Source organism: Elephantulus edwardii, unplaced genomic scaffold (genome assembly GCF_000299155.1).
Source record: "Elephantulus edwardii isolate Elephantulus edwardi_28Jun2011 unplaced genomic scaffold, EleEdw1.0 scaffold00202, whole genome shotgun sequence".
Classification (NCBI taxonomy): domain Eukaryota; kingdom Metazoa; phylum Chordata; class Mammalia; order Macroscelidea; family Macroscelididae; genus Elephantulus; species Elephantulus edwardii.
Window position 1 is genome coordinate 3,778,246 of NW_006399952.1, and position 26,443 is coordinate 3,804,688.

General features: G+C 37.6%; 1 protein-coding gene across 1 annotated transcript in view; it reads left to right on the top strand.

Annotated features, from left to right (window-relative positions):
* UBR5 (ubiquitin protein ligase E3 component n-recognin 5) overlaps positions 1–26,443 on the top strand; it is a 164,612-nt gene that overhangs the window by 78,230 nt on the left and 59,939 nt on the right. Inside the window, exons 10-23 of the mRNA XM_006897174.1 lie at positions 7,576–7,692; positions 7,782–7,892; positions 8,501–8,655; positions 9,682–9,799; positions 13,909–14,096; positions 14,297–14,406; positions 15,367–15,479; positions 16,907–17,050; positions 17,143–17,254; positions 17,706–17,860; positions 18,078–18,275; positions 20,726–20,936; positions 22,240–22,366; positions 26,338–26,434. Of these exons, the coding sequence (XP_006897236.1) occupies positions 7,576–7,692; positions 7,782–7,892; positions 8,501–8,655; positions 9,682–9,799; positions 13,909–14,096; positions 14,297–14,406; positions 15,367–15,479; positions 16,907–17,050; positions 17,143–17,254; positions 17,706–17,860; positions 18,078–18,275; positions 20,726–20,936; positions 22,240–22,366; positions 26,338–26,434 (1,956 nt within the window). The remainder of the gene's footprint in view (positions 1–7,575; positions 7,693–7,781; positions 7,893–8,500; positions 8,656–9,681; positions 9,800–13,908; positions 14,097–14,296; positions 14,407–15,366; positions 15,480–16,906; positions 17,051–17,142; positions 17,255–17,705; positions 17,861–18,077; positions 18,276–20,725; positions 20,937–22,239; positions 22,367–26,337; positions 26,435–26,443) is intronic.

Here is a 26,443-nt window from a genome sequence, read left to right on the forward strand (position 1 = left end):
AAAAAAGAAAGGAAAAAAAGCCCATTATAGCATGTGGACTTTGCCTCTTACTGTGTAATCTTTGTCAATTCTTGAACCTCTCTGGGCTTTCTGAGTTTTCTCGTTGTAAAATAGATGATATTCTTGGTTTCAACTTCATGAGATTATTGTGGAAGTTGAATTTGTATATGTGAAGTATAAAGATCAAGTAGAAGCAAGAAAGTGTACCAGGAAGAGGGAATAAGCTATTTCTGCAGGTCCTGAAGGAGGGAGAGAACCCGTGGATTTTGCTTTTTAGAAATAAAAGAATATTTTTTTATTGAATATATTTTTACTTATAAAACCTTTTGTTCTAACGTGCTTCTGTAGAACTATTAAGGCAAAGTTAGACATTCAAAACCTATTTGGGAAAAGCCCCTCATTGCTGTTATAACTGGCCTTCCAGTAGGTTTACTGAAGCTGCACAGGAAATTATTGCCCATCTTTCTTCTGTGGAGCGGCTGGTGAATTCACACTGCCTGCCTGTGTGCTGGCAGTGCATCTTTGTACCAGCTCGCCTGTGAGCACTCTAAGTGTTTTGTGAAGTGTTTTCTGTAGGATTGTTAAGGCAATGTTAGAAAGTCAGTACCTGACTTTCCAGCATGTTTTTCGAGGCAGTAAATCACAAAGGAGGATATTGTCCATCTTTCTCAGAATAGCTGGAGGTTTCAAATCAGTCGCCTGTTGGTTAACAGCACAGCTTCATACCCACAAGGCCAACAGAGCTCCCTCGAAACCTGTTTCGTTGTATACTGTCAAGTCAGAACCAATTCATAGCTGACGCGCATTTTCAGAGGCATTTAATCTCGTGGGAGGAGATGGCCCATCCTTCTTCCACAGAGCAGCTGGTGACCTCAGACTGTGAGACTTTGGGATTGCAGAGCACCTTCTTGCCACGAGGCCACCAGAGCTCACCTGTAAAGTATAATGATCATATCAGTCTTAAGCTGCTGCGTATTTAAAATATGAAATAACAGTGACTTGCATACTTTTTTAGTAAAAGGAAATAGCAGTTTTTCAGGAGAGATATTTTCCTAGCTCTAAAGTTTGTTGAAGAAAAGTTTTATCACAGATGATAGTACATCCTGAACACTGAGAGATTTGGGTGATACATTTTTGATACTATTAACATGAACTTAATTATTATTCATATGTTAGTGTATTTCCTCTTTTGGTAAAAATCTTTAGTTACTTCTCAGTGCTTTTCTGGAAATCCGTATATATTTCTAACTGTAGGCAGCAGAATCTCACATGAATTTTCTCTTGCCTCCCATTTCCATTTCTTGTCATTCTCCCCTCACTCATCAAGAAAAGCCTCAGAGTTTTGAATGTCCCATTTCTTTCCTGTCTCCAGATCTAGACTGGCTCTTTCTCGTCTGTGAATTTCAGCCTCAGTGTCTCCTGATCAGAGACACCTCACCGACTTTTCTCATAGGCTGTTTAGGGACCTCTTCATTCATTTACTATTTTGTTACTATCATTTTTTAAAAAATAACTTCATTCTCTTCACTGGAGTCCTGCATGCCACTGTGATCCCAGAGAGGTTTCAGCACATTTTGCGAGTACTCGGTGCTGACATCGATGGGTGGTGGAAAACAGCTTTTGCCATCATACGGTGAGGATGTGCTTCTGCGGTGTTGAGGAAAGCAGAGACTGACCTCACCAAGAAGACAGGAGAGCTCACTGAGGAGGCGGGTGGAGCATGTGATCACCATGATGCAGGATCTGCACCACAACCAGATTCCAGACTGGTTCTGGAACAGACAAAAAGAGATGAAGGATGGGAAATACAGTCAGGTTCTGGCCAGTGGTGTGGTGGGGACATCAAGCTTCGTGAAGACCTGAAGCAACTGAAGAAGATCGTGCCCGCAGAGGGCCGTGCCACTTCTGGGGCTTCTAGTTTGAGGCCAGCACACCGAGACCACTGGGCACTGGGGCTGTACAGTTGTGGTACCAAGAAGAAATAAGTCTATAAACCATGTCTGTTAATACAGTTTGTTAAACCTTAAAAACAAAACATTGAGCAATTTTACTTCTAACACCATGTCCAAGATTGTAACTGTTACATAATGTTCTTCTCCACAACTTTGCTGGAAGCTACATTGGGCCTTGATCACTGTTGTCTGTGTCTTGACAGAACGATAATACTACTAAATTGTTTTCATCACCAGCAGACAGTTGTTTTTAAAAAACAGCAGAGTGTGTGTTTTTTTTTAAAGTCACTAATTCCTTTTCATGACTTTTTGCCTCTATGTGCTGATATAATGTGTAAATGTATCTAAAATATTCTGCTCATTTGTAGAACCTACATAGCACCATGTTGTGATGTAGGTGTCATGGATGTGTTTGATGATAATTGTTCATATTTCTCAACATTAGAAAACTGGTACTTTGCTTCCCTGCAGTGTTCCAGATGCTACACTCTGCACACACACTGTTTCCTTCCCATTGCTTTGTAAGACCTGAGTCATTTAAAGCATGTTATCCAGTGTACAACTGAGTACTGCAAAATTTGCTGTAAAAATCTAGTGATCTTAATAAAAGAAGTTGATTAGCTTTGTATAGAATTACAATTCTACTGAAATATTAATGGTACGGCATTTTTCTCTTTTTATATACAAATGTACGGTCACTGTAGTAAAATTACTAGATGTAAGTGGATAATATGATGGCCAATTGTGATGGACAGACTAGCCATTTCAGATTATTATTGTCAGGGCATTGTAACAGATGCTTATTTGTTAATGAATTCTCCCAAGTGTTTTTGTGTTCACCCTTTGCTGTCCCCTCTTTTAGTTCCTAGGGAGCTCTGGTCTGTAGAGAGTTACTCATAGGTGCAGGTGCCTTTAGTGACTCGGATCCACCAGCACCTCCGTGGTAGAAAGATAATCTCCTCTGAAAGGAGCCAGTGCAACATGAGGGTGGCCAAATCTAACTTCTGCCTGCTTCATAAAGAACTTTCTCATCAATAATATCCAAAGCAGCACGCAGGCAGCTGCCCGGTCACACACGCCACCCCCTGTGCTCCTGCACCTATTTCTACCAGTCAGCCACGTTTCATACTCATTGTTTACTCACAGACTTGACTCACAATTGTGGTACCAAGATTGGGGTTTATTAGGGAAGTAGGTGGAGGAGTGAGTGAGGAAAAGAATATCTCACAATACAAAGTCAGGTTTAGTCAAGCTATCCCAAACCAGATTAGCAGTACACACAATTTCTTAACTACAAAAAGTACTGGTTTCAGTTCAGCAACACAAATTGAAGAAGCCTCAAGTTTCCTCAGTCATCCAACAAGATTTGTCTCGGTGCAGTTACAAGTCAGCTTCTTCAGTCAGCTGGCAATAACACCAAAACCTTTAATTATGGCCTTTATCTCAGGGCTCCTTTGGTTACACTTCACCACAGTTTCTCCACTGCAAAGTCACCACCATCACCAGGGTCTCACTCTCATAAGGGTCTTGCTCCAGTCTCTCTCTAGCCTTGTTGCCCAGAGTGGGAAACACTCTCCTTCTTATCCTACTCCCACAGCTGTTGATAATTATTTGCAAGACCATGTATCTACAGTTAAGGTAGCTGGAGACCAGAGGGGGCTAAGGTCATGGCTAAAAAAAAGCCAACTTTTTAAGCTAACACTGTACCTTCCATGCAGTTTACTGCCTCTGGAAACCTGCTGGAGGGTCAGCTATGACTTGATAGCTGTTAGTAATTGTTGTTGTTCTCAGATGTTTATGTGTATATATAGGCCACGTTTAAAATGCACTGATTTAAAACACATTTCAAATTTTATAAGAATTTGGAACAACTGAAATTCATTGGTGGCAGAATTTGTTTCATGGGACAGTTAGAAAATCTGTGCCTACTTCATAAATGGAGAACATGAGCTTAATATTATTGTGAAGATTGGAACCAATATTTTGATTGATTTTGATAACTTGCAGAAAGACGTAATTTTCCAAATAGCATAATTTTTGAACAGCCTTATTCTCCTTAAGACTTAGACCCAAACCTTACGGTTTTGATTGATACTTTAATTTGTGGTGATTAAAATTTTTTTAATTTAAATTTCAGAAATCAGGCAGAGTTTAATGCTGTCCATTCATTAATGTATTTAGAAGAAATGATTGCATATGCTTAAGCCTATTCCATGGTTGAATGTATTTAAATGAAGTTTCAAATCTAGCATTTTGAATAGTTGAACTGGGTAGCTGGGAAAAGCAAATCTGATTTTAGTTTTAATTTTCATGCAAACTCCTTAATTCTTATTCAAACGTAGTAGAATTAATGTTTGTTCTCAAAATTCTTATTCCCAAAGCCTGAAACCTAGATTAAGTATCTTTTTTCCTCCCAACTGAAAGCAATCCTGCCCATCCGCCATTCACTTAGAGTAAAGAATAAGAGACAAGAATTAAAAGCAACCAGAATTAGAATAAAAATCACTTGGTTTAAAAAGTGTGCTGATAGCAGCTTGCCCCTCCTCTTTCCTTGGCTGGGAGCTGTGGCTTCCAACCATATTAATCTATAAGGGATTCCAGGGCCTGCGTGCTGCCTCAGTTACCTCCTCCAGTGGGGCTCAGCCAACTTACGCAGGAGTACCCTGCAAAACATTGGCTCATCCCCGAAACCTAGAGCAAAGTCGCTTCTGAATGGGCCTTGCTCTTGCTTGGGATAGGGATGATTGATTTGGAACTTTACAGCTTGAGAAAGTTGGAGTTACAATTCTTTGTTCATCGTAATCATTGGGCTCTTACAATGTGTCATGTGCTAAACTGGACTATAAGAATGTAGAGGCAACTATTAGAGGTTGCTCCCATGAGGAACTTATTGGGGAAGGAAAATGCAGATACTATGTAGTGTGTTTTTTGATGATCAGTGTTAAGCTGATATGTGAACGCATTGGACACTGCCTAAGAGATACAGAAGAAGATTCACAGATGCATTTAAGCAGCATTTCAAGTTAGGTATTGACCAAGATGTGGAGGCACTCCCAACATAGCAGGCTTATTGGGAAACTCACAGAAGATGATGGTACATTTGAGGAACAGTGAGCAGTTGATTATTGCTGCAGTGTGCTGAGGGGTGGGGGAAAGGCAGACAGGAGCAAGGCTGGGGAGGGCAGCTAGAAAGTTTATCTTGAAGTTACCAGGAAGCTGACAGAGTCCTTAGATATGAGAAGACCAGCACAATTTGATTTCATGGACGTGAACCTTGTTAGCATCATAGAGGGAAAGAAGTCGGGGTACAATTGCTAAAATAAGGCACCAGGAGAGTCTTAACCGAATAGTGGAAGTAGAGATAGAAGAAAGGAAGAAGCTGAGAAGCATTTGAAAAACAAGTGCAGTTGTAATTTACTAGCCATTGAGGAGAACTCCCAGGTTTTTTGTGACGCCACCTCGTACTACAGGGGGTGGTGGTGGGTGTCCTTCCTGCAGGTACAGAGGAGGCACAGCTTTGGAGGGGTGACTTTGTTTCGGAGATGTTACCCGTGATGGAAGCTGGGCTGGGAGTGCTTGCTGTGGTGCACTGGAGACAGGAGAAAGTCCGCAACAGAGAAGGGAAGAGTACCAAGTAGTGATCTCTGAACAGGGAGAGGGGGCGTTTTCCAGGACAGGTGATGAGGTGGGTCAGATTTTAAATGTTAATGTGCTTTTTAACTAAATGCTGATTCGTTTGAAGAGAAGCTAAATTGATGAAATACCTGGGGCTTTGGTTTGATAGTTAGAAGGAAATGCGAATGTGCATCATGTATCAGTTGGTAATTCCCTTTATCAGGAGCAGTATTGAGTGAAAATTGATTGGCTGTTAGGGAATAGGAAATGCGGTCACATTAGTAATACATGCTGCTGTTGTGTATGGTCAAGTTGGAACCAACTCAGAGCTACCACTACAGCAGGGCAGGTTTTCAGAGGCAGTAAATCACTGGTAGAGTAAAAAAATTGTCATAGAGCTTCTTACCACGAGGCCACCAGAGCAGATTATCTTTAATAGGAAGGGCATGTCTTCCTGTGACATGGGAGCATGAGAGAGGTGGTGAGCCTAGTATTTTCATGAGTCCAGAATTTTCTGGAAACTTGGAGATCTTGGTGATTAAGAGACATGTTAGAGGAACAGAGTAATTACATTGGAATTGAAGCATTTATTTGTGCCTAGTTGTATGCTCTGTATTTTATATGTATTAGCTAATTTAGTTACCTTTCTTTAAAGGTATTATTAATTTTTGAGGTGAGTAAATCAGTTCAGAGAAATTTTCTCTTTCTCTCCTACTTTTGGATCCAGGTTTGGGGCTCACTTGGTTGGGTTATTTCATGTTTAACAGAAGATGTCAGAGTAGATAAATGAGCGGTTGGAGCTTCCACAGAGAAATCTCTGCTTTTCATATAGAGTTTGCTAACTTGAAGAATTCCACATTTGATCTTCACTTACTTTCTTCCCTCCTACTCTGACAGGAGTGATGTGAAAGTGACGCTCGTGTTCCAGTAGAAGTGACTTGAAAATAATATGAATGTGGGGAAAAGAGAAGATCAAAATTCACATTCTCTATGTACAATTCTTGAGGCGTAACCTGTTACATTACCGTAATAGGTCTCTGCCAGTCTTGGCAAGCAATAGCTGAACCCCACAATCCATCTGACCAAATATAATTGGAATTTTATGGCAAGCATCATTATCTTAGTGTCTCTGGAGCCATAAGTCTCTGAAGCAGAGAAGTTGTGTAGATACCAATAACACTACAACTTGAAATCTTGGGAAAATTTTCTTTGCGATTTCTAGGTAGCGTCATGTCTCTGAGTCATTCTGGTCTTGTGTTAAAAAGTTGTTACTGGTACTGAGATTTTTCTATTTTTTTTTTCTATATTATTTTTCTATATTTGTTGTCTAACATTAGATAATTAAATGTCAATTTAATTTACTGCATGCATACTGCCTTACTAGCAATGAACTTTTAACCTACCAAGCAAAACATAGGCATTTAACAGCTTGGAAAAGCCTGCGTCCTTTGAACCTAGCTTTCCCCTCTTCAGCTCCTTAGCTTGATTTTTCTATACTTGTGCAATTCATTCAGTACGTTTGTTGGGCACCTGCGATGTCTCACACATGAAATACTAGGGATGCAGTGAACAAGACAAAACTCATTTTCAAGTAAATAGTCAATATTGAGATTATGACAGTGGTTATGAATGAAAAAGAAAGCAGAGTAAGTGGTTAGAATAGTAGAGTGATGATACTTTTGTAGTTGGTGTAGTCATAGAAAGTAATTTGAGCATAGACATGAATAAGAAGGGAAAGTATAATACAGAGCATAGTAGTCCGGGGGTCAAGGTAAACATGATTGAGGAACAGGAAAAAGGCTACCGAGACTACAGCAAAGTCAAGTGGAAAGCAGGATTCTAGACCCTGGTATGAAAGATCTCCTAGAGTGTGCTAACAAATTTGGATAGCAGGGATTTCCTGTGTTCATAGACTTCATATAGATTTGATCTAGTGATGAAAATAATCGTATCTGAAAGTAGGTTTATAAATTTTTTACTAATAAATTGAATTACTTTTATTTTATAGGATGGAACAAAATTCATCTGTATTGGGGCCCTGTATTCTGAGCTCTTGGCTGTCAGCAGTAAGGGAGAACTTTATCAGTGGAAGTGGAGTGAATCTGAGCCTTACAGAAATGCACAGGTATTTATTTTATGATATATAATAAATCTTTCATTAAATAGCTTTATGAACAAACAAAATGTAATTTTTCTTTTTAAATCCTTTGTAAGAATCCTTCATTACACCATCCACGAGCAACATTCTTGGGGCTGACCAGTGAAAAGATAGTCCTCCTGTCTGCAAATAGCATTAGAGCAACTGTAGCTACAGAAAATAACAAGGTATGAGATGTTTGTCAATGGTAAATTCTTCAAGGTTCACATATGTTGAGATACACAGTAGAATTTTGTTTGTCTTCATAACTGAGCAATATATGTATTTATAATTTCTTTTAAGTATCCATTCATTTAAAAAAAATACATCTCCTTTTAAAATTAGCTAGTTTATTCCTTTTCTACTTAAGGGAAGGACATTTATTCAAGCTAATGCTAAGATGAGACGATGAGAAGCCAGATAATGTAGATTGAGAAAGTTTATATGTGTGTACACTCAAAAAAATACTTCAGATTATCAGTTCATTTTTAGACACAAAAACTTATTTTACAAATTACTGAAGCATATAGTTTTTATTAACGTGTTAGAGATGGGCAAGGTTTAGGTTGTAAACTTTGATTTCTAGTAGTTACCATTTTCATTTATAGGTGAGAAAGAAGTATTTTAGTTTATAGTCTTATTAGGAATTTTAGAAATTATTTTTTTCTGGCTTAATATAATTCAGAATACTTTAGCATTTCAGTCTATAGATTGTTTGCCTTGCCCTAATGTTGACCTCAGTCCTTTTAAAAAAGATTCCTTGTTACTATTAAAGTTTCTGGTATTTTCTTTGTAGGTTGCTACATGGGTAGATGAAACTTTAAGTTCTGTGGCTTCTAAATTAGAACACACTGCACAGACCTTTTCAGAACTGCAAGGAGAACGGATTGTTTCCTTACACTGCTGTGCTCTTTACACCTGTGCTCAGCTCGAGAACAATTTATATTGGTGGTGAGTATGGAGGAGGAGGAATTTCTCATTAGTGAATACTTTTATGTCCATGGATAGATGCTTCATGTAGTAGAATACCAAAAAAGGGGAAGATAAGTCACAAGGAAATGCTTTATAATAGAGGGAGGACTTTGGGATTTCACTTTGGAGTAAAATTATGAAAAAGTAAACCAACCCCCAAAATTAACAAAATAATGCTAATTGTACATAATGTCATACTTTATTTATTTATTCTTTTTATGTGTGTACCGTCAAATTGGATCTGACTGGTACAGGAGGTGATTGTTCCTCCTTCTTCAGCAGAGCATCTGGTGGATTTGAACCGCGCACCTCTGGGATTGCAGTGCAGTTTCCTGCCACTAGGCCACCAGAGCTCGCCCTATGTCATACTTTATATGTTTATGAAAGGCATTAATGAATATTTCTGAGAAACTTTAGAAAAAAAATAGAAAGTAGAAACAATTACCTACAATCTTATAACTCAGAGATAACTACTTTTAACATTTGGAAAGAATTTCCTCCTGCATGTGTAAACATATACTTTGCTTTTACACAATTGCAAGTAAGGTAATAAGGTATTTATCCCAGATTTTAATTTTTCTTTCAATAATACAATTTAAAAAAATATTTTAAAGATTATGGAGGTATGTGATTTTATGAATATGACTTATTTAATTAGAAGTACTGCTAGGAAATATCAATTTATTCTCTGTATGCTTTAAGCTTCTAATTAGTAAATGTGCATCAGCAGAAATAATATTGGTGTGCGTCTTCGACAATGGAATAAAATTATTTGAAAGACTAAAATAAAATTTCATCCTAAAAATTTAATAAAAACGTACCCAGTTATTTATTAAACTTAGGAATAAGTTAAAATGAAAAATAAGTTGCAAAAGGAAATGTTCCTCTATATAAAAAATTTTAGAGAACAGATATATGTGCTTAAATGATGGTATCTGTAATGCCAGTTTGAAAGGGCTTCTTTGGTGCCTTGTTGACAGAAGTTTATGTTTTCTTTCTTTTCAGGGGTGTAGTACCTTTTAGTCAAAGGAAGAAAATGTTAGAGAAAGCTAGAGCTAAAAATAAAAAGCCCAAATCTAGTGCTGGTATTTCCTCAATGCCAAATATCACTGTTGGTACCCAGGTAAGTGATGAAACGTAAAAGCTTATTATTGTTTCGCTTCCAAAGCAATATCTACATTTATAAAATGTTTCCCTTAATGTAGCTTTACAGATGAACATCATTTGAGGGATCAGGGTCCAGTAATATCAAAATGTCTTATTACTATCTTGCTTCATTCGGTGATTGAGACTATATTCTGGCCAGTGTCAGTAGATTTCCTTACATGGGGGCTTTCCTGGTTTAATTTACTTCTTTAAGGATCATTTTTAAAAGCCCCAAAGAACTCATTGCCATTGAGTTGGAACAATAGCATAGCTGACCCTACAGTACATTTTCAGAGGCTGTTTATTGGACTGCCAGAGATTCCCCATCTTTTTTCCCACAGAGCAACTAGTGGATTCAAACGGCCTGCCTTGGGGTTAGCAGAGCAGCGCCCTCCTGACTAGGCCACCAGAGTACCCTGAGAATCGCTTAGTGTTTTCAAAGTGCGGTCTGGAGCGCCCTACCTGAAGTGTTTGTTTAGGTGGTTTGTAGTGGAGCCAAAGGATCATTCTTTTTATTGACCATGACTGGTGATTTTTATGACCAAGCAGTTTCAGAGATACTGCTATGTAGAAATACTGTCAGCATGGAGCATGAACATTTTTGAAAACCTCATGTTTTTATCACTTTCTGCATTTTGTTTCTGACTTGGATTTGGGATCCTCTAGGGTTTTTTTGAAAGTGTGATTTTCTAATATCTCAGTGGTTCTTACACTGTGGACTAAGGATTTCTCCTGGAAAACTCTTCGCTTTTTAAATTGTGTATCTGTGCAATACTGAGTTTTCCTCATGTATTTTAAACCACATAACACAGTGGATTTAATGTCAAAGAACATACAAAAATCTAACTTTTCTATTAATATGAGCCACTGAGATTAACTATGTTATTTTCTTATTAATTGAAATCTATAGCTAGCTAGCTAGCTGTGTAAATATTGTTACCTAAGGTACCATGAAGTTTAATACTATTATTAAAAAATTAGTAAGTAGACAGTGAAAAATTTTCTTGCTTTTAATTATTCATATGGCAAATATTGATAAATAGGACCCACATAAACAAAAGATTTTGGGCCCTCAATCACATTTAATAATGAAACAGGGTAAAAAAAAACCCGAGGTAAAAAAAAGTTGAGAACTATTCCAGTGCTTCTAATTATTAGACTATGGAAGTCTTCAAGGCAAGATTTTGATGCTTGTATTAATTATAGCAAGATACTGATGCCATGCTATAATGAATGGTTAGAGATTTGATGATCCTGAAAATTTAGACAAGTGGTAGTTTTATTATATAATGTGATGCTAATTTTCTCATCCTCCTGCTGCCTTTTGATTCCATTTTCTCATGACACCTGTACTTTTCTCCAAAACCCAAGTTAAATTATGTTTATTCCTTTTGTTTGTAGTCTGAGTTTTTCCTAATAATGCCTTATTCAGACTGCCTTTTATTACTTCCCCCTACTCCACACCCCACGACTTTAAAATTTTGTATTGACTTGCATACAAAATTTGTATGCATTATTTCATTTAGTACATTTTGTTTCACACATTCTTTCATTCACATTTTGTTTTATAAAATTCCTCACCATTGATCTGTACCCATTATCACCCCATCTTTGCAGGTCCCCACTAGATTTCTTCTGATTGCTTCACCCCCTCCTTCTGCTCTGTGACCCCATGACTTTCACCTTTCCCCATTCTTTACCCTCTTGCCCATGCTCCTTCCCCCTTTGGACCTGTATTCACATCTTCCTAGTTACCCTTTTATCTTGCTCAGTATTTGGCCTTATGAGACTGTGTTAGTTCATTCAGCATGCTCCTCAGACCTCTCCCATGTTACACAGTAGTTTTCAAATGAGTGCTTCTGAGTGCTGTTTAGTATTCCATTGTGTGAATGTGCCACAGTTTCTCAAGCCATTCGTTTGATGATGGACATGTGGACAGTGTCCATGTTCTTGCTGTTGTGACTAATGCTGCACACGAAGGCGTGTGTACAAATCTCCGTTTGCATCTCAGTTATTTTCCTCAGAGTATATTTCTAGCAGTGTAGTAGGTTGGTCTTCTGTGTTCAGCTTTTTGAGGAACCACCACACTGCCTTTCACAGAGGTTGTTCCACTTCTGTTGCTTCTTAATAGCATTTCAGCCCTAGAGTTTTTGATGATTAGCCACTGTCCTGAACATTTCTTTTTCGGCTGTCATGCTTTGGACATGACTCTCTACCATTATTTCTCTTCCAGGAGCTCCTTTCCCCCTATTTATTTCTCATACTGATTTTTGGTATTCTAAAAGTTGCTTGTCAAGTGGACTCAAAATAATAGCAGGATATCCTGACAGCTGTTTTATTAGCAGGTGGGATGACATTACAGTGGGCAGAGAAGGCTGCAAAAATATGTTAAGGAAGGCTTTATTAAAGTAGCTTGGCATTAAATTGCTGAGTGATAACAGTATATTAAAATTCCTTGATAATAGAATTAATATTTTAGGTTAGTTTTGTTTTTTTCTTCCCTTGGGCCAACCTGAGGCTTTGTTTTAAGGCTGTAGAAAAGCAGAAGTTTTACAGATGGTCACAGATGATGGGGGAAAGACTTGGTGATCTGTTCCTGTAAAATAACAGACTGGAAGCCCTGTGGGGAAGCTCTCCTCTAATCCAAGGAGTCCCCATGAGTCTGAACTGACTTGACGCCATGTAACACCTCCCCCACCACGGACGGTGATTACAGCCACAGCAAAGTGTATGCGTGTAAACATCAGAAAGAACTGTTGGCCACTGAGAGTGACTTATACCTGTGGTCGTAAAGAATCATTCAGACTAATGCATTTCCCTTATAAATATTTATTATGTATCTTATATTCTGGACCATGGATGCACACTTCCTTTTAAAAGCATTGTTATTATAATACATTAATAAGCAATTTATCCTTTAATATAGCATTCTGTTTCTCTTTTAATTAAAGCCTCCTTCTTTAGTGACCCTTGTTAAGGTTTTAAAATTTCACTAGTCTTTCCTGAAAGTTTCTGCATAAAGCTCTTTGAAGTCCCAGTGCAGCAGACCCATGACTTTTTCTAAGAAGCCTTCTGTCAGCGAGTTGTCTTTCCACGACAGATCTCCATCTAGTGAGAGACACCAGTTTTTGGTAGAACTGCAGTTGTTAGACAGTAAGAATCCTAGCTCTCATACTTTTCAGCAGTATCACTTTCTTCCTATGTCTCCAACAATAACAACAAAACATAAACCCTCACAAAACCCAAACCACCGAAAAAAGCTACTCCAAAACTTTTATATGTGCCAGTGGTCAAGTACATCGAAATCATTCAGTTACTTAGTAAATAAATGACACTAAGTAATACTCAGTTATTGAATGAGTGAACCATGTCAGTGATACTGGGTTGTTGAAGAAATAAAAAAAAGTAATTCAAAAGCATATGCACTGCAAACAGAACTGTTGTTGATGTGTTGGATAATGCCACTTTCTCAGGTCATAGAATGTGACCCAGAAGGTGACCTCTTAACAGTGAGAAAATTTATAGGTATTGACTCTTAGATATAATTAACCTTATATCACTAGTGGTTATATAGACTTTTAATAGAAAATTTATATTAGCCACTGAGGTATCTAGTTAAATAGAAATTAGTAGTCTTCTGGGAAACATTAAAAAAGATGATGTTATATATTATGTTACAGGAAACAGGCAAAAAATAATGTGATTTGATTGCTCCCATTTCCTTTGTAAATAATGACAGTCCATTCTAGTTTCTCCCCTGATATTTCTAGTCTGTTTGATAGTAGCACAGTTGGCAGCATATTTGCTGTGGGACATGTTTTAATTAATGTTACATATTTAGCAAAAGTGCTAGCATCATTAATGTTTCTTAACTTTAGGAATAGTTTTTAAAATTTTGGTGGTCATCTTAAAGTCGATGCTTTGCCAACCTTGATTGTGTAAGATTGTATTTGGGAAAACAAGGAAGCAGTACTTTTCTATGTATTATAAAGTAGTGCATTGAAATGGCTGTTAGAATTTGTTTGTAAAGTCATGGCACCTGCGTAAATCCCTGTCATCTTGGTAATGATTTTCTTTACTTGCTAGGTATGCTTAAGAAACAATCCTCTTTACCATGCTGGAGCAGTTGCATTTTCAATTAGTGCTGGCATTCCTAAAGTTGGTGTCTTGATGGAGTCTGTTTGGAATATGAATGATAGCTGTCGATTTCAACTTAGATCTCCTGAGAGCTTAAAAAGCATGGAAAAAGCTAGCAAAACGACTGAAGCTACTAAGTACGTACTATGTCCTTACTTGTCTTTATGTAGCAGTTCCTTGTTGATCCTGTGTCTGAATGGGATAATCAAAGGAGGTTAGCTGTATAAAGAGCATCAAAGAAAGTTGAGCTTTAAAAAAGAAACCATTGACAAACTATTTTTTTTAAAAAAATAGTTTATTTTCCCAATTATAAGGACATTATGGTTTCTTATTATAGGCCTGAAAATAAGCAGGAACCAGTCAAAACGGAAATGGGCCCCCCACCGTCTCCAGCATCCACGTGCAGTGACGCGTCCTCCATCGCCAGCAGTGCGTCGATGCCGTATAGTAAGTTTTATGTGTAATGCCACACTGGTCACAGTCACATCTTGGGTAGCAGAGTTCAACTAGTCTGAGTTGTCTTGTGACACCTTTTTTAAGTGGAAAAATAATATTCACACCACTGACTCTGTTCACTCTTTAGAGGAATCGGATTTTTCTTTTTATTTGTAATTACAATTTTTTACCTCCAACTAGAATATAATTTCCCTTTATTGTGTGTTGTTTTATGACTTGGTACAAGTTTATTGAGATTTTATCAAAATTGTGAGCTTGAATTTACCATCGTTTTTAGAAGCTTCTAAAAATTTATTTTACAATTCTATAAGCAATGCCTAGGTTATGAACACCCTGTTTACAGATCTTACTTACAGACGACTCATATTTGCCTTTTAATGTTACGTAAATTGTCTCTCCCTGAACACCTCCTGTTCAGAACACTCTTTCTGCACGTGCAGCTCTTAAAAATACGGAAAATGGCTTCAGACCATGTTCCCCTCACCATTAAACTAAGGCTAAATCAGAACGTGTGCACCTGTTCTGTCCTTCCTACAAATTCCCATTAGAGACAACAGTTAGGAATGGGACTCATTCTTATCCTAAAGATTGCCTGTTGTTGCTTTGTAAGTCAAGAAATTGAAGTTAGAATTCCATAAGAGCATCAAGAATGTCCTTTTTTATAAATGTTAGTCAGTAGCTCTAATTTTGAAGAGCCCAATGAGTTCCCCCCCTTTTGCAGTTTGTGGTAGTGTTACTACTGTTTCAGTTAGGCATCAGTTCTGTTCTTCACCATGAATTGAGTTAAAAGTCATTAAAACCTCAGTTCATAAAGCCCGGAAATAAAGTTTTTTTAAAGAAACCTCAGTTATGTATCCCTGTGAAAATGCTCTTTTTCGTGTATTTAGATGAAAGCTATAAAGTCTCTTTTACATTTTCTTTTTGGTACTTACCATTTTGTTGTTGTCTAAGAACGACGACGGTCAACCCCTGCCCCGAAAGAAGAGGAAAAGGTGAACGAAGAGCAGTGGTCTCTTAGGGAAGTCGTTTTTGTGGAAGATGTTAAGAATGTTCCTGTTGGCAAGGTTTGTGCACAATAGTTAATACTCCGTCCTGACAGAACTCTAATGATAACAGTGCTCCAAGAGCTCAGAGGTGGTGAGTGGCCAGCAGCCTTCTGTCCATGGCTCTCACTTTTAGAATCTCCTCAGTTCTTAATACGGTCTCCTGTGCCCTGGATGGGGTGGGGACGGACAGATGATTTAATAATCATTGCCTGACGTGGAACTTTTGTAATATGCTCCTTTTTTGATCAGCATTTTATTTTAATAATCATGGATTTGTAGAAAAGTTATCAAAAGATACATTAGTGTTTAATACAGTTAATTCTTTGGAACACATACCCACCGGTTTTCTTTCTGCTGACTCCCAATTCTTGATGACTTCATCTGTTAGAGGGTCTAATTGAAGTCACCTTCACAGCCCAGATTGAAATGCTTTTCTTGAAGTCACCTTCCACTTCCTTCTTCCCCCCACTTCCTCAAGATGGTCTTACTGTCTAAGAAACAGTTAATTTCACTACCTTCCCCCAAACTCCCAAAATAGATCTAGAACTATAGAGTATTTCCAGAGTAAAGGTTTTCTTGAAAGATACTTTTTAAATTTGTGCTTTAAGACAGAGTAGACATACAGTGTTCTGCAGTTTATAAGAATTTTCTCATAAAATTTATCTGGTTATGAGAAATAATTTTCCTCTGAGTTCAAATAGATAGTATCAGAGGGAGGGCTCGAGCATTCGGGTTCAAGGCCTATGGTTTTCCACCAGTGCACTGCTGGCTCTTGAAGCTGTACTGTCCAGTATAGTAACTAACAGCTGTGTGTTGGTTATTAAGATTTATACTAAAATTAAATAGTACTAAAAGAAAACATCTTTGGTCCCCTTAATTTCATTAAGTGACAAGTAGCCTCTTAATGGCTCAGAAACTCAAACTCGCTGCCGTCTGTTCACTTGCAAGTCATAGTGATTGTCTGGTTTCTCAAGCTGTAAATCATAACTAAAGGAGACTCTACTCCTCGCTCAGTGCAGCAGTTGGCCTTGTGGTTAGCAGCACACCGCACTATACACTGTGCCACCAAACCTCCCTGTGTAACGGCCAGTGGCTTTCATAGGGGCCAGTTAAGAACGTTACCATCATCAGGAAAGCCCTTTTGTCCTGTACTGTTACAATAAGGAGAGAAGAGGGCTTTCATGGGTTGTACATAAAGCTTTTCAGTTGATTAGTAAGCATGTATGGAGTAATGGCTGCCTCTGTAAGTCAGCTTTTTTCTAGAAAGTAAGCCTTAGTTTAAGTCAACAGGAAAACTTTGGTAAATATTTTGTTTTACAACATGCTTAGTATATGCAAAACCTTAAGAAATCCAGTTAAATATCATTTGTCTCTTTTCTCAGTGTTAAACTAGTTCAATGAATAGAAATCTACATATTGTTTACACTAATTAATTGAACTTGTAGGTGCTAAAAGTGGATGGTGCCTATGTTGCTGTGAAGTTTCCAGGAACATCCAGTAATACAAATTGCCAGAGCAATGCTGGCTCAGATGCTGACCCTTCTTCTCTCCTGCAAGACTGTAGACTGCTTAGAATAGACGAACTGCAGGTAGGTGTCAAAGAATCATTTGGCAGGTGAATTTGGCGATTGACTCCTTAAATATGAGAATTTCAGAACAAAATATGTTTTGTATTATGTAGGTTGTCAAAACTGGTGGAACACCAAAAGTCCCAGATTGTTTCCAGAGGACTCCTAAAAAACTGTGTATACCTGAAAAAACAGAAATATTAGCAGTGAATGTAGATTCTAAAGGTACAAAATTTTAATACTTTCTGAGTAACTTCTTTTATTTTATTATTACTTTTTGTGTGTGTATCATCAAATCAGATCTGACTGGTACAGGAGGAGATTGCCCCTTCTTCTCCAGCAGAGCATCTGGTGGATTTGAACCACGTACCTCTGGGAATGTGGTGCAGCTTCTTGCCTCTAGGGCACCCAAGCTCCCTTTGAGTAACTTCTTACTAGTATATTCTACATGTTATTAATACTTTTACCACTAATGGGAATAAGGGTAAAATGATTTGGTGGAACATTTTTGTCTCCTGTATGTTTTGTTATGGAATGAAGTATATTTAGTTGAATTATACATGAAGCCACAGGTGTCAGAATTTGGTGGGTTCTTTTTAAAGATTACTAAAGACATATAACAAGTTTTCTTTCTATTTACTAAAGATATGTAACAAGTTTTTCTTTACTTCTGAAGGTGTGCATGCTGTTTTAAAGACTGGAACTTGGGTGCGGTATTGTATCTTTGATCTAGCTACAGGAAAAGCAGAACAGGAGAATAATTTTCCTACAAGCAGCATTGCTTTCCTTGGTCAGAATGAGAGGAATGTGGCCATTTTCACTGCTGGGCAGGTATGGTCGCTCATCTTTATTTCTGAAAGATTAGATGCCAGCAAGGGCATTTTGGTGATGCTTAATGTCAGGCTCTTAATTTAGGCACTTGAACATCTTTTATTGCTGGAATCCTTGTTTCGTCATAATCGGTTTGAGAATAAACGTACTTATTATACGCAACCTTAGAAGCATCTTTGATTGGGAAATGAACCTTATTATTTGTCATCCGTTTTAGGAGTCTCCTATTATTCTTCGAGATGGAAATGGTACCATCTACCCAATGGCCAAAGATTGCATGGGAGGAATACGGGATCCTGACTGGCTCGATCTTCCACCCATCAGTAGTCTTGGCATGGGTGTACATTCTTTAGTAAATCTTCCTGCCAACTCAACAATCAAAAAGAAAGCTGCTATTATCATCATGGCTGTAGAGGTAATGTAACCTTTTTAATCAGTAGACATTATAGTTGAGAAAGCTACTTGTAAGAATTTAGGGAAACAGTATTGAATTTGTCATCCATTGTCCCCTCTCCTGTAGGAGCTAATAGTTTATTAGGACAAGATAAGTAAATATATTATGGCTATTTAGTATAATTAAAAGAGTATGTACTATTGCAGGAGAACAGAGAGAAGGGATCTCAGTCTGTGATTCGAGGAAAGGCTGCTCTTTGAGAGTGATGCTAGAACAGTTTTTATTGATTAGATATGGGTCCTTTACTCATAGATATTGAGAGAGTTTCCCAGTTACTACCAAAAGCCTTTGTGAATCTATATGATGTATTGGAGAGACTCTGTGTACTCTCTGGATGTAGCTGGAATGTCGGTCTCATCGGGGCCTGGGATGATCTCGGAAAGAGGCACTAAGGGTGCCTTTTACGCTAACCTGAGGGGCTAAAACTCTTCTCTAAAAGCTATGATGAAAAGCTAATGAAAGTATAGATTGTATAATTTTTTTTCCTCTAAAGGTGATCAGTGAAGTGGAGGAGAGATTTCTAGGTGGAGAATTTAATTTTAAAGACCAGATAAAAAAGGCTTGTGTAATTAGATGGTAATCAAAGTTGGCTTTCATATTTGTTTGAAGAGGTGATGGATTAGAATGTGTAGGGCTTGGTGACTGATGTCGGTAATAAGTGAGAGGAAAGAGTTGTAACCCATGCATCTGGTTTAGATAGCACTGATTGTAGAGAAGAAATGCAGGAAGAATTAAAAAAAATAGGATATGGTTTAACTTTACACATGTTGGAGAGGTTTGTTAGATGTGGAGGCAACACCATTGCAAACCACTGGTGCAACATGAGCAGAAACCGGTCTCCTTTGACTTAACATTTAAAAGAATCACTGCTCTGTGCTGAGAATACTAGGCTTGCGGCAAGTGTGGATGTAGACAGGTTAGGTCGGCCAGTTCATTGGTGTCTACCAGTCACCCAGCTGGTGATGTGGAATAAGCTTTCTTGTATCAAACACGTATCTCGTCTGAGAACTCATCTGTTAATTGGAGCTGAGAGCCTGATTCCAGCCAAATGACAGGCTGATGATTTGAAAACATCCTATATCACAAAAGTACACCAAGAACTAGCTTGAATTTTAGTTGACTTTGTAAGTACTATGTTTTCTGTTCTTTGAAGAGATTCCGATCTAGTCTCTTTAATACAGTGATTAATGTATATATTTCATGAGTCTTAGGTTCACCATCTATTCTTCAGCTGGAGTTTGCTTGTTATGGGGTCTCTTCAGGGCCTTAGTGCCATAATCAAAACAGTTTATTATAGATATGGAAGGTATTGAAAATGGCTTTTTAAAAAAATGCCATTTATTTTTGGCTATTAGACCCCTTAAGGCTGGGAGAAAGGAGAATCTATTTAGACACTTTTGAGGGGGAGGTGACAAGTTGTTCAACTGCATTCTTCTGTCTCTCTTTTAACTCCTACACACTTGCCCACTTGCTTTCTTCTAGCTCCTAGTTCTAGTTAAAAGAAACCAATTTGTTTTCTACAACTAATGGCTTTATACCCAGTCTATAAATGCAAACTATAGTTTTACATTTGAAAATAACACCATTTGATCTTGCTATTCTCAGTTGTAAAGAAATGTTCTATGAGCACTTTATTACCATATATATCTTGGATTAGCTACCACTTTTGTACCTTTTGTCATTTCTGGGGAGTTGAAACTTTTGGTTTTCAGAGAGCACAAGTAACATGACCACTTTAAGAGTATAAGAGAGTGAGAGTAACTCTGGAATAAAGTGTATATCCTTTCCTGATTGATTGATTGATTGATTAGCAGTGTAATTCTGTGTATTCTGCATGGACATAGAACATACAATGTAAATGTAGGATTGCAGAATAATTCCTGAGAGAGAAATCTGGCCACTCACATTCATTTATGCATTAACTATGACTGTTTCATGTCAAAACAGCAGAATTGAGTCCTTATATAAGTGCAAACTGTTTACTAGTTTTCTATAGAAAACTCATTTATTTTCCTCCTGGTTATATCCTCGGTTTCCAAATCAACTAAACCTACCGCCTTCAAGGTGACTCGGACTTGGCAGTGACTCTAGAGAACAGAGTAGAACTCTGCCCCATAATGTTTCCAAGCTTGTAAATCTTTACAAAAACAGACTCCTTCTCCGCATGGCTTAGCTGGTGGGTTCAGTTAGTCAGTCTTCTGGTAAACAGCCAAACACTTTAGCCCCCTGCACTACCAAGGCTCCTACCACACACTTTACGAGGGTGCTTTACATCCACCTCTTCCGCTGCATTGAGTGAATGCTTTTGCAGAACTGATGACCTATAATGCTGGCTAATTTTGACATACGTAATCTTCTATCCAAATTATTGAAGATTTTTTATTTGTTAATTTTCTCTTATCCATGTACAGAAACAAACACTAATGCAGCACATTCTACGCTGTGACTACGAAGCCTGTCGACAGTATCTCATGAATCTTGAGCAAGCGGTCGTTTTAGAGCAGAATCTACAGATGCTACAGACATTCATCAGTCATAGATGTAATGGAAATAGAAATATTTTGCATGCATGTGTATCAGTGTGCTTTCCAACCAGCAATAAGGAAACTAAAGAAGAAGAGGGTGAGATTAAGAAATATAACAAAGTCTTTCTTACCAATATTGTTTTCAACTTAAAGAAAACATTTATTGGAAAAGAAAACAAATGACTATAAAGAGATTTTGGGTTTAAGTGTGCACCTATTTTGTCTTGTAAAATCTTGGAATTTTGACTCGTGAATTGATGCCTGCCCCCTCTGGTCCGGATGGTTCTATCACACAGGAGATGAAGCTTTGCATTAATGTATTTTCCTTTTTTGTTTTGTTTTGAACTCATTTCACATGCACACTTAAATACTTGACCCATCACATGGTTAACTCTGTGTACCCACTTAGACATAGGCTTGTTATTTTTTGTTTGGGGTTTATTTTTCCTTTTTCTGTTGTTATTAGCTCAGGTGTTAATCAGAACTGCTCAGGAGATGGTTTGTGTCGGTGAGTTTACCGCCTTAGCAACAGGAAAAATTAGAATTCATGTGGAAGTGACCTCCATGATTCAAACCTGTATGGTTGAAGACAGGGTCAGCAGTAAATCATACGTAGATTTTTAACTGTACAGGAGGTCACTTCCCCTCATTCTGGCCTTGTTCATGGGTCAGCGAAAAGAAGGACTTAAAGTTTTAAATGACTTCAATTACTATGGGAATTACTTAACTTACATAGCAAAGCCGAGTGATAATGTGGCAACTTTGATCCCAGGTTTTGGAATGTGGGGGTTGGGGGGCCGGGACGGACAGACGGCCAAATTAGTTACAAAATGTTTTAGAAAACGAATAGGCCTTTCAAGAGAAAAATTTTAATTGTCTAAACAAAGGGGTTAACATGAGAAGCCTAAATTGCAATTAATCACTTTGGTTAGCGTTCTGATAGGTATATTTTTTTGAATAGAGGTTTGCAGGTTTCTGACTTTAATCATTATTGAATCACTAAAGCATTATAAACTTGGGGTGGGAGTGGGTTTACTATCTTAAAGTGTATCCGTTAGACTTTAGCAACCCTCCATTGGATTTCTGAGATTTTAAGTCTTAATGGAAGAAAACTTTTTCTTTTTTTGGTAGTGAAACTTAAATTTCCATCTACTTGTTAATGATCTTACTTTCAGTCTTTGGCTATTGAAAAGTTATATGAGACTAAGAAATCATTCCCATATTAAGGATCATAGTTCCCTTTGTCTTTGCTTCTAAGGAGGAGAAATGATGGTATATTTCTGATATGTGCATTGCAGCATTAGAATTATATTTGCCAGCACCTAGATGCCTGTATACACACAATTTCTTAGTTATTGTTGAAGGTGAAATTGATGCTAGGTTTTTTTCTTCTGTTTCAGAAGCAGAGCGCTCAGAAAGAAATACATTTGCAGAAAGGCTTTCTGCTGTTGAGGCCATTGCAAATGCAATATCAGTTGTTTCAAGTAATGGCCCAGGTAATCGGGCTGGATCATCAAGTAGCCGAAGGTAATGTGATTTTTTGCCAGGAGAGTTTAATTGGAGAACAAAACTAATTCAAGTTCAGGAAGAAGTGTATCTCTTGCCTATCATATGCATGAATTGGTTCTTTTTGTTTTTATTCCTCCTTTGGTAGGGAAAAGAACACCCTTTCGCAGAAGAATATTTAAGAATAGACATGAGTTTAAGTATAGAGCAACAGGACCTAGCTAGGATACATCATAAATTTGAGATTTAGCAAGTACTTCAAATGTAATTCTTCGATTGTTTTCTAAATTCATCATTCTTGCTTTCTAGGAAGCCATTTTCTTTCAGTGGAAAACAGGTGATAAAATAGTTGAAAAGGACCACCATCTTTCATTTTCAAGTGGTTTATTTAGGTTACTACAATGTATATTTTCTAAATACTTGGTATTTAAATTTTTCAGGCTCAGTTGTGGGATGAGCAGACTTTTAAAACATGTTTGAAATGGAATAGTTTTGTTCTTTTTTTAATGGATCAAGAATGCTCAAAGACTTGAGGATATGCTTTCAGGATATTTTTTTCTATAGGAAGAAGTCCATTTATTCTAAATGCAGTAAAGTCAGAATTAATTAACAGCTCTTAAATGGAAGCACTGCTCACAGTGTGCTAAAACAATAGATGAAAACTTATGAGGTGTTCCTTTGCCTGTTTTCAGCTCCATAGACAACTTTTTCTTTAAAAATGGCTATCTTTATATTGGAACCAGGAAAGTTAGAAAGTTGGTAGTTTCCCAGGTTCAGAAACATCCCGAGTAAGATTTATCGAATCCCTGCAGGTGACCAGATGGTAACTTAAAGCAGTACAACGCCATTATGTAACCTGTGCCAGACCATAACCACATTTATTTAGGACTATGGTAGGCAAAGAAAGTGGTCTAAAGTGGAAAACAACTTAATTTTTTCTTTAAAAAATTAGTGTTTGCATTATTTCAGGTTTTTTACTTCCTCAGGGAAAACACAGATGCAGATCAAGTTGGACTCTCTGATATGATTGGTCCAATGCCAGTGCTACCACCTTTTTTCATGTAAGGATTATTTTGAAGGCAAAGACTAAAAGGAGCTTCAAGAGTGGGTGACGTGTTGCTCACAGAAATAATTTGCAGAGTAAGCTCCTTTGAGGAATTTGCCGAAGATTTCACTGCAGTGCACTTAACCAGTTCAAACTCAGGGCTGCCGGCTGAACAGATGAAAGCACAGGAGTCTTAATATCCACGCCGAGCAGTAGGAAGTCCACAGACTCTGCTTCATTCAAGTGAAACCCTCCTCTAGTCTCCAGTGGATTTTCTAGGCGATGCCCCTTGATGAGTATGCAGGCTGGGATTCATGAGCTGTAAGCTCAAAACTGATACAGTTGCCATATTGAAGTACTGTTAAATGCCTTCAATGATTTGACCCAGAAGTTTTGTTGTGTGACTCAATAGTTCCTGAGTACAAAGGTCAGATTTAGTGGAGAGCTTGATTGATGCATCTGATTTCAGGTGTATTTACTCTAGAGATTGTTAATCTGGAAGACACATGACCTTCGCTTTTTTGTCACAGTGGTGTGTTTGAACATGACTGGATTCTAAAGCTTCTGTAGCATGGATATAACGTGCTTACAAAGAGGAAATTACATCATCCTTGAATTCTTCCAAATTGTCAGAAAATACGATGACTCCAGGCAAGCCTATACGAAGAAATGTCAAAACTCTGAATCTTAGCAGCCAAGGTGGTATCTCCTCAGTATTGTCCTCAGCCACTGAGGATACAGGTGAATCTTCATGAATTGTGTACAACATCTTGAAGAATAATTTTCTTTTTTTGTTTTTTGTTTTGTTTTGGTTTTTGGTGTTTTTCTTTTAAAAAAAATAAAAATAAAAGATCTATATGAGGAGCTGGGCATTATACTTAAAAATGTTCCCAAGACCAAATGAAGAAAAAAGATTAAAGACAATTTTTAAAAAACAAACAAACAAGGAATGGCCCCTCTTTAATACTGAATTGACTCTGCCACCACAACAGAGTTGGGGGGTTTGCAAGTTCAAGATGAGACTATGGTCTCAGTTTATTTTCAGTTATTCTAAATTCACTCTAAAAACCAGGGGTTGGAGCATAGCCATGTATGTTTCTCTCGGCATATACAACATTAAAAACTGTTTTCATTAGAATTTCAGTGTCTTTAGTCAACGTGTGCCTTTAGTTTGCCACTACCCCCTCCTCCTCACATCTGACTACCCTTTACTCATATACTGTGCACACCAGGCTCAGCTGGTGTGATCCTGATGTAAAAACATTCCTCTTGACATAACAGGAGCAGACATTTACTTTCAGGTCATTTGAAGTATCTCCCAGTTTGGGGGGATTATTCTCTGTGTTTTGAGTAAGACATTATAGGGTACAAGTGTCCATGTTGAGCTAAAATACAATTCTAGAGGAGTATCACAATGTGAATAGTCACCCTGGTGTGTGGCGTTACTGGTAAGGACCTTGCCTCTCTTTGTAGGTGGTATCTTCGCACGGGGAAGTGACCTTGACTAATAGTCACTCTGCCCTGTTCCCCTTCTATATATAAAAATCCATAAACTTTTAACTTTCAAATCAGGAGAGAGAAGACAGTGATTTAATACTAAATATTGTAACTAATACTAGTTGAATCATGACATTTTACTTTGCAGAGAATCAGAATGTTCCAAAAAGTACATCACCAAGCATCAGCCTTATGAAAACAGCTTCTGAAAAAATTTTGTAAAAGATTTAGATTTTTTCTTCCCTCTCTCAAAATTGATAATGTATTGATATTGGGGGGAAATTTACATTTACCCCAGGATAAAAATGAATTAGAGATTTAAACATGAATCCATTTTTCTAATTTGCTCATTTATAGGTATATCATGATCTTAGGTGTTAAATCCTTTAGACCAGCAATGTCATGTCTTTGAGAATAGATCTGTATGGGAGAATGAAGCCCCTTAGGTGTTGCCTGGCCCTATAATGGAGTATTTTACTCTTTGTCCATTTAGAAGCTCTGAAAGTAGTTTAAGAGATTTGCCTAATGTGCTTTCTCTTAATTAGTGTTAATTCTTAATGTGTCAGTTTTGTAACCTTGTAAGCTTTAATTTAAAGGTCAAATACAGATTTTTATTTATTTATTTATTTTATTATTATTTTTTTTTTTTTTTGTGGTCATTCGTTCCCTTAAGGAGTTTGGTATTGGTGATCATTTGTTTTTTTTTTTAGTGAGATGCATGCACTTATGATTTGGTTTGTTTTCAGGGCAAGGGAAGAATAAATGCCCGAACATTACTCTAGGAACACATTTTGCAAATTCCACTTTCATTTACTAATTTCCCTCGGACTCAAATTGTACTGTTGGGATCGACAACCAAACAACCAACACTGACACTTTTTTCATGTGAAAAAAAATAATCTAAATTGGTATTCATTTTAAAGCTACTTAAAGTTTGCATGTTCATTGAATGGCTTTTGAGATTATAGGCAAAGTGTTTAGTGAATGTCTGTATTTGCCAAGATATTTCATACTGAGTCAAATACTGGTTTTGTATTTATCAGTGTGTCTGCTGATAGCCATTATTTTACTTTACTCTTCCTGATTATAAGCAGAGGGCAGAAATAATTCTTTGTTGTTGTTGTTTCAATGTTCAGCTGTTAACTGTGTGAAAGGATAAAATTTATTTTCTAATCTGACTTGATGGCAGCTTTTGTTCGCTGTGCTTAAGTTTGTGTGGGAGCTTAACATAGTGGCTTTAGTGCTGAACTGGGTGGCAAAACCCTCCTGATCTATTTCTACTCCTCACTGACTTACTCTGTGATTCCAAAATTGTCATTTGTGCTTCATTTCCTTTTCCTGGAGTGTTTGCTTATAGAACATATTTTGATCTTCTCAGCTGAGAAGTTCTGTGCGTCTGTGAATTACAATTAGGTATACTAGTGAGTTCTGATTCTGCCCATCTTTTTAGTTTGAGACTGCGGGAAATGATGAGACGGTCTTTGAGAGCGGCTGGTCTGGGTAGACATGAAGCTGGTGCTTCGTCCAGTGATCACCAGGATCCAGTCTCACCTCCC